We start from the raw sequence: 7,340 nt of genomic DNA, 5'->3' as shown, positions 1-7,340 counted from the left end.
TTACAACGGAAGTAATGACCGAGGATTTTCATCTCGCGATATTTCAGTTATTTGTATCAAGGCTGTCCACGGGTCTGCCAAGCTAAGCCTCGCTTTAGTTTTAGTATGAATTACGTTTAGTTTTGAGCTAATTAGTGTGGTTTAAAGCGCACAAATTAGACTGCTAGTGTTCCCTTTCCCCTTATTTCGGCGAATTTGAAGTTATGTTAATGTACACGGGTACTTGTCTTCATAGGCCAGGACATTTAGCAGCCAGCTCGGGCTAGCTTTGTGCTAGTTACGCCAACTTACTTGCATTGCAACCACGTTCACCACACTTAATCAAATTTAGTTGTTTATAACGACATAAAGACGCCACAAAGAGCTTCGGAGAATGCTTGCAACGGGAGCGGTGAGTGTAATTTCACCTTACTTTGCTTTGAAGTCTCGAACCGTCTTAACATGGAGCTTCCTCATCCTTTTGTTTGATTTACATTAAACATCGACCACCCATTCTCAAACACAGACCCAAGACGACATGCTTTTTAAACTAATTTTGCCTTTTGCAGGCTGTATCTAATGTCACAGCCCTGGCTCAGGTAGACCGGGAAAAGATCTACCAGTGGATCAATGAGTTGTCCAGCCCAGAGACCAGAGAGAATGCCCTGCTGGAGCTCAGCAAGAAACGCGAATCTGTGCCAGACCTGGCACCGATGCTTTGGCATTCCTGTGGCACTATCGCTGCTCTCCTGCAGGTAAGATCTGTTGCCTCTCTACCAGTTGGAAATCAGGATTTTTTATTATTTTTTTTATGCTTCAAATCTACATCGGAACCACAAACCTGAATCTTTAACCCTATGGCATAACTGGACATGCACCCTTCTAGAAATTTAATACACACAGCATCCAGAGCACGTACTGTGATTGGCCTACCCAGTGCTATAGATTTCCCACTGTTAATTTCATCTTAGTTTTTGAATTTCTCAGTGACAGAATAACATCATCTCCTCAATATAAGGATTCACAAATGTCAACAAATTACTGGAGAAAGATATAGAGGTAATAAAGTACCAGCATTTTATTTGTTCCTGTAGGCTGGCTCCACATATAAAACACCAGAAGACACACTAATTAACACATAATGCACAAACACATAAATGATGTTGACAACATGGCTACTTACATAAGCTATGCCATAGGCTTGACAAAGATTCAGCACAACCATCAGGGACTACAAGTCATGCCATGTTTGCATGGCAGCTAGGCCTTACAGACCACTCGCATGAAGTGAGCTTCTTCATTACTCTGAATTGTTTTGCTATATTATTTTTATTTATATAATATGTTGCATTGGTACTTGTTGTTAAGAGCTCTTAGTATATTTTAAAACTTGACCTGAATTATAAGACTTCCAGGGCACTAGGTCTTGAAATGGTTGTAAGCGTTTTTTTAATCTCTACCTACCATTAGAGTTTATACCACTTGTTGAGTTAATACCTGTGAGTTAATACCACAGAGATGACGGAGTAATCCATCATCTCTATAGTTCTGTTTGCCCAGTGTCATTTGCTGTGCACCATTGATGCATTCCTTTCTCTTTGTAGGAAATAGTGAACATCTATCCATCCATTAACCCACCGACACTCACAGCACATCAGTCTAACAGAGTGTGCAACGCCTTGGCACTCCTGCAATGTGTTGCCTCACACCCAGAGACACGGTAAGGGGACAATTGGAAGCTTTAATTGTGTAATACTAAAGAAAAACCTTTACTACAGAGCAGATTGAGTTTTATCCACTTTGCCTTCATTTGTTCTGTTTCAATCAGGAATTTCAGGAAACTAAACTACAACCATGCTTCTTTTTTTGTTTTACCTCATCTTTTCTTTTCACTGATACAAACAAGGCTTTTAAGCCTTAAATGAAAGTACCTAATTTTCTGCACTATAAGGTGCACTTAAAATGCTTTAATTTTCTCAAATATCAGCAGTGCACCTTATAATCTGGTGCACCTAATGTATGAATTCTGGTTGTGCTTACTGAACCGATTTTATGTGGTACACGGCACTCAAAAATCTGTCAAAATGTTTTAGTACGACTTTAGTAAGTTACGAAGCCGCACCGCTTGATGGATTGTCAGAGCATTACAGCTACCGTAGTCAGGAGCCTCACAGACTGAGTATCTGGGTCCAAAACGCCGTCCCCTTCAGGTCCCAAATTCAAACGAACACTGAGAGTTAAAAACTTTCTAAATTCTTTCATCTTTAATAAAAATAATCAGTGTTGCTGCTTTACCAGGTGTAACAATTAAGTTTAACATCGAGGCATCCATGAAAACAGAATTTATTAAATTTAACAGAGTTAGATGTTAGCAGGAAGTTAGCTCGCTAGTTTCCATCTAAACATGATATAGGATGTTCTGACTGAGAGAATTCTGAAAGAATTAAAACATACAGCTCTGCTATCACTACCATACCGAGCCCTGCAAGGGACATGGGAGAAAAAAAAATTAAGATGAAGTTTTGTGAGATCCCACAAACGGTTTGCAAGATCTCACAAACGGAGATCTTGCACTGGTATGCTTCGCAGGTCACATTTGAAGGCCGAGTCAGTGTATCCTTCGTTACCCAACCTATCCCAGAATTCATAGCGTGGCCCAGCCAATTCATTTCTAACAATGGCGCCAGCTAGTTGGTTTTAATATTACTTTTTCTGGGTCACAAAATAAACTTTTAAGATATTTTCAGGCGTGAATGTAGCTGTGTAAACATCAAATATCTGCTCGGTTTATCAAGACATCACATATTTGCAAAAGTGCTCCAACGTTTTCAGAGACGTCTGTTACCCACCATCTCGAAGCTAACAGGAGGTCGAGGCCCACTACAACCAGGGGGGAAAAGGCACATCGTGCCTTAACCTCCCGGTCGGCTTCGAGCTGTGCACATCACTAAATACCAGCTTGTCCAACTTCAGTAAACCAACGAACATCACTGCTGTGATCGTTAGCGACACAGCTATGTTAGCATAACAAAAACACAGTGTGTGTGTATGTGTTAGTCCCCATAGGGAAATAGTTCCCATTCACCCAGTGAAGCAGTGGGCAGCCACCAATGCAGCGCCCGGGGAGCAGTGTGTATGGACGGTACCTTGCTCAGGGGTACCTCAGGGTAGCCGTTCAGTGGAGTTGAACCCCCGACTTTCCGATCATGGGGCCACCACTCTACCTACTGAGCTATCCCTGGCCACCACCAGTGAAGCTGGAGGATGAACGCTAACTTTTTTCCACTCAATAAAAGTTAACATGAGGGTTAAGAACAAATGCAATCGTGTGGCAGGATGCTGTAAACAGACCAAACTTCAGTCAGAAGAACAACTGAGATAATCCATCCACAATATGAGGTTAGTCACTAATATACTGCAACAACATGTGAAAGAGCAGCTGTGAGAGAATTAAACATTAATGGATCAATGGTACGGAAGTGGAGGAAACAAGAAGAATGAGTTGAGTAAAGTTTGACTTATCTGACTGTTTTGTTTCGCTTGATGCACCGTATAATCTGGTGTGCCTTATGTATGAAAACAGACCCGTTAATCGACAGTGCGCCTTATGGTCCGGTATATGTGTTTGATATGAGTGTGGTTACACTGATTTAAAAGTATTTTTCTTTTAATTTTTAATATCTTGCCAGGTCGGCTTTCCTCGCAGCCCACATTCCCCTTTTCCTTTATCCCTTTTTGCACACTGTGAGCAAAACGCGCCCATTCGAGTACCTGCGCCTCACCAGCCTTGGAGTCATAGGTATGCTCTCCTCTCATTGTATTATGAAAAGAGTTTTTATCATTCAAAGTGTGTGTGTACAGGTATTAAGATGTCTGTTTGTACTTAATGTAGGTGCCTTGGTCAAAACAGATGAACAAGAAGTGATTAACTTTCTTCTCACAACTGAAATCATCCCGCTTTGTCTCCGCATTATGGAATCAGGAAGTGAGCTCTCTAAGACGGTACGGAGCTATTCTGTTTTTAAAATAGTCTGAACCTTTACAGATAGCCCGCAGCATAATATTGACACCTACTAGTGAGAAATCTTTACACGCATGTTTGTTTTTTCAGGTTGCTACCTTCATACTGCAGAAGATACTGCTTGATGACACAGGGCTGGCTTACATATGCCAGACTTATGAGCGTTTCTCCCATGTGGCAATGATCCTTGTAAGTGTTTGCTGTAAAGATATGCATGGACATGATCAGATAGACTTTCTGTGACACATCATCGATTACAAGAAGATGGTTTAGTCTCACTGATTTCTGTTTGTAATTTGTTGAAAAGTCCAGACAGAATTAAAAACTTTTGTTAACCGTTCGGAATAAACAGGCACAGACTGATATTTAAAAACCAGTTGTCTGTTCAAAGCTTTTTACAAACTGACCAGAAGAAAATCTGCATCAAGTCATATCTTTACTTCGCTGTCAATTATGTCCAAGCAGAAATGGTCCACAGTTAAAAAAAATTTAACAATTAATTTTCAGTCATTATCAGCAAATGAAATACTTCAGAACGTAAACTTCATATTAAAACTAAACTTGATTTTTCAAAAGGAATCAGTTCGTTGCACTGCAGTTCGAACCCTAGAGTCTCTTGTTTATGTTTCTTTTTGGTGTTTTAAAAACCCAACTGGGCACGGACATCACAAATTAGCCCAGGCTGCAGTGGCGTGCAGCATGGTTCATGTCACATGATTGAGCCTATAAAATAAATTTAAAAAAATAAACCCTTGAGAAGTTGAGAGCAGCATAGTAACAATATTTACTGCACTCCACTGATTTGATTTATGTAATCCATATACAGGGGGCTGATCAAATGTACCAAGGACAGAAGAAAATGCCCCCATGTCACATTCATTACCTTTGATGTGTAAACAGCACGCTGTAAAATCCTGTCACGTGTTCACAGCTGAACTTTAATCTTCAGTCAGAATAAAAATATTGATACAGTTCGGTGGTTCTCAAACTGTGAGGTGTGGGCAACCTGGTGAAATCATTAGGAGGGAAAAAAGTCAAATAAATCGAGACATTAACAAGAGTTTCCTGAGGCTTTCACACTGACCTTTAACTCAAATGTAGTTTGAGTGCTTTCTTTAAATAATAATTTGTTGATTTGTGGCGTGTGGGTCGGGATCTTTGTTTGCTGGATGTAACTGTAGCTGTTGTCTCCATCATGTTTGCATCTTCAGGGTAAAATGGTGCTGCAGCTCTCCAAAGAACCATCAGCTCGGCTGCTGAAGCACGTCGTCCGCTGCTACCTTCGCCTTTCAGATAATCTCAGGTACAGCATCTTTACTCTGTTGCAGTTTATTGTGTGCTTGCAACCTTGCGCCACGGACCGGTTTATGCCCGACAATATTTTCACAGACCGGCCTTTAAGATGTCGCGGATAAATACAACAAAATAAAACTAGTACCGGTACCGAAAAAAAGAAAATTTATTCATAACACACGTGAAAAGACCAAGGAAAACCGAGTAAACGATAAAAACGATAACAAAATAACGCTGAAAACCGATAAAAACCCTGAAAACTATACATTTCACACCTGAGCCTCAACTCTCGCGGCCCGGTACCAAATGACTCACGGACCGATACCGGTCCGAGGCCAGGGGGTTGGGGACCGCTGCTGTATAACACTGGCTTCGCTGTTTGAAGACTTCAATCAGCTTGCCACTAGGAGAAGCTATTGCAAAAATACACTGGTAGTTTTTACACCATGAGATGTTTATGTGTGTAAAAACAGTTCATGGTAACAGGTTGTATTAGATGTAATAGCTGCAGCTTTACTTGAAACACTTGGGAATAACTACATAGACAGAAAAATGCACTACATGTTGAAGCTGTTCATCGTTTAGGAATATTATATTTTTGTTTATTCTGATGATTTTTTGTTTTTGCCTTACTCTTCTTTCTAACCTGACATTAATTATTTGGAAAAATATATCTGCACTTTCATTGAGTGTTTTCATCAAGTTTGAAGTTCAATTTCATTTGAAGTGATATTAAAAGGAGGTTTTGTGTTGTTCCTTCCTCAGAGCCAGAGAGGCACTCCGTCAGTGTCTACCCGACCAGCTGAAGGACAGCACCTTCGCCCAGGTGCTGAAGGATGACACCACCACCAAACGCTGGCTGGCTCAGCTGGTCAAAAACCTGCAGGAGGGCCAAGTGACCGACGCCCGGGGCATCCCGCTGGCCCCGCAGTGAAGAATTCACAGGAGACACAAACGGACTTGAATTTGTATTCTGTCACATGTGGTGCTAAGACTGAAAAGTAAACAACATGATGGAAGAAGATATTTTTGCTCTTGGGTCATTTATTTTTCCACATCTTCTTTATAGGAACCCAGACTGTATGATTTCCAAGACTTTTGTGAATATTTGAAAATCCAATAATGATACATAGGCTGATGTTTTCCTTGAAACAGCTTGATAAAGAAATGTTTAGGTAGGAGATTTTGCGGTTGAAAAAAGGAAAACAGTAACACTCCTGCATTTCTGTTAACAGCGAAATTAACTGACGTTTACTTTTTAGAAAGTAAATAAATATGCATTAAAATGCATTCCTTTTATATGAAACAACAGACAAACTAATAATAAAATGTGTCTATTGCTGCAGTAACTACAAATACATTTTGCCATAATTATCACCACAGATTACTGGTAAATTAAAATAAGATGGTACTGGCTGTAAATATCCTGCTATCACTGGATCCTACAGTTACATCCCACATTACATACATACTCTTGTTTGTTGTGTTTCTAATGGGACTACTTCCAGATGTGCACACTGGTATGTGCAGCAGTTTAGTAATACAGTGATATTCTGTACATTTGCTGGCACATTTGTGTAAAGAAAAAAGGTTTCTGTTCTGAATAAATCTCTGAGCTAGACAGCACTTGTTGGCAATATTTCACAAATAAACAATTTTACACCAAACTCCTGCCCCTGGCAGTGCCCTTTATGTGTGATTAGACTATCTATGGAATTTGACTGTCAATCTATAGCTCAATAATACGACTGCAATATGTCTTCAATACGACTGCAAGCACTTTTTGAGTTTTTTAATTGAAATGGTTCCATTATTTGCGGCTTTGTTGTTTAACAGCTAAAATCCTACAAATCTTTATTTACAGTGAAATTCCTCGGAGAATTACTTTTAATTTAGAAAGTAGCAACTGGAAGCGATGGTCTCAGTGTTTGAGGGGACAGTACGGATCCACCATGGAGGTTAAGGCAATAAGAAGAAAGTATATCTCACTTCCTCTTTCCCCTAAAGTAAGAGGTTAACTTTAAAATCATAAATGAGGTTTATCCAA

General features: G+C 40.0%; 1 protein-coding gene across 2 annotated transcripts; it reads left to right on the top strand.

The window, feature by feature from the left end:
- Nucleotides 1-27: 27 nt before the first annotated feature.
- On the top strand, nt 28-6,972 carry cnot9 (CCR4-NOT transcription complex subunit 9). Of its 2 annotated transcripts, XM_086267603.1 has the most exons (8): nt 31-391; nt 549-734; nt 1,584-1,699; nt 3,669-3,778; nt 3,872-3,981; nt 4,091-4,189; nt 5,212-5,303; nt 6,059-6,971. In XM_086267603.1, the coding sequence occupies exons 1-8, from the start codon at nt 374-376 to the stop codon at nt 6,225-6,227; spliced, it is 900 nt and encodes a 299-aa protein (XP_086123729.1). In that variant the 5' UTR covers nt 31-373; the 3' UTR covers nt 6,228-6,971. The 2 variants fall into 2 exon arrangements, with proteins under 2 accessions (XP_086123728.1, XP_086123729.1); XM_086267602.1 differs by having other exon boundaries at nt 28-391; nt 3,669-3,981; nt 6,059-6,972.
- Nucleotides 6,973-7,340: the final 368 nt, after the last annotated feature.

This window comes from Aulonocara sp. 'chitande type north' Nkhata Bay, linkage group LG16 (genome assembly GCF_057382095.1).
Source record: "Aulonocara sp. 'chitande type north' Nkhata Bay isolate Kocher_YH1m ecotype deep benthic linkage group LG16, A_spYH_male_GT1.1, whole genome shotgun sequence".
NCBI classification, from domain to species: domain Eukaryota; kingdom Metazoa; phylum Chordata; class Actinopteri; order Cichliformes; family Cichlidae; genus Aulonocara; species Aulonocara sp. 'chitande type north' Nkhata Bay.
The sequence above is the reverse complement of the archived record's forward strand: the minus strand, read 5'-3'. Positions and strand labels throughout refer to the sequence as shown.

What these genes read in the sequence shown, in the direction of transcription:
- cnot9 (XM_086267602.1), top strand. An exon ending in GAAGTGAGCTCTCTAAGACG is followed by an intron (nt 3,982 to 4,090) that starts GTACGGAGCTAT and finishes TTGTTTTTTCAG; the next exon opens with GTTGCTACCTTCATACTGCA. An exon ending in CGCCTTTCAGATAATCTCAG is followed by an intron (nt 5,304 to 6,058) that starts GTACAGCATCTT and finishes TTCCTTCCTCAG; the next exon opens with AGCCAGAGAGGCACTCCGTC.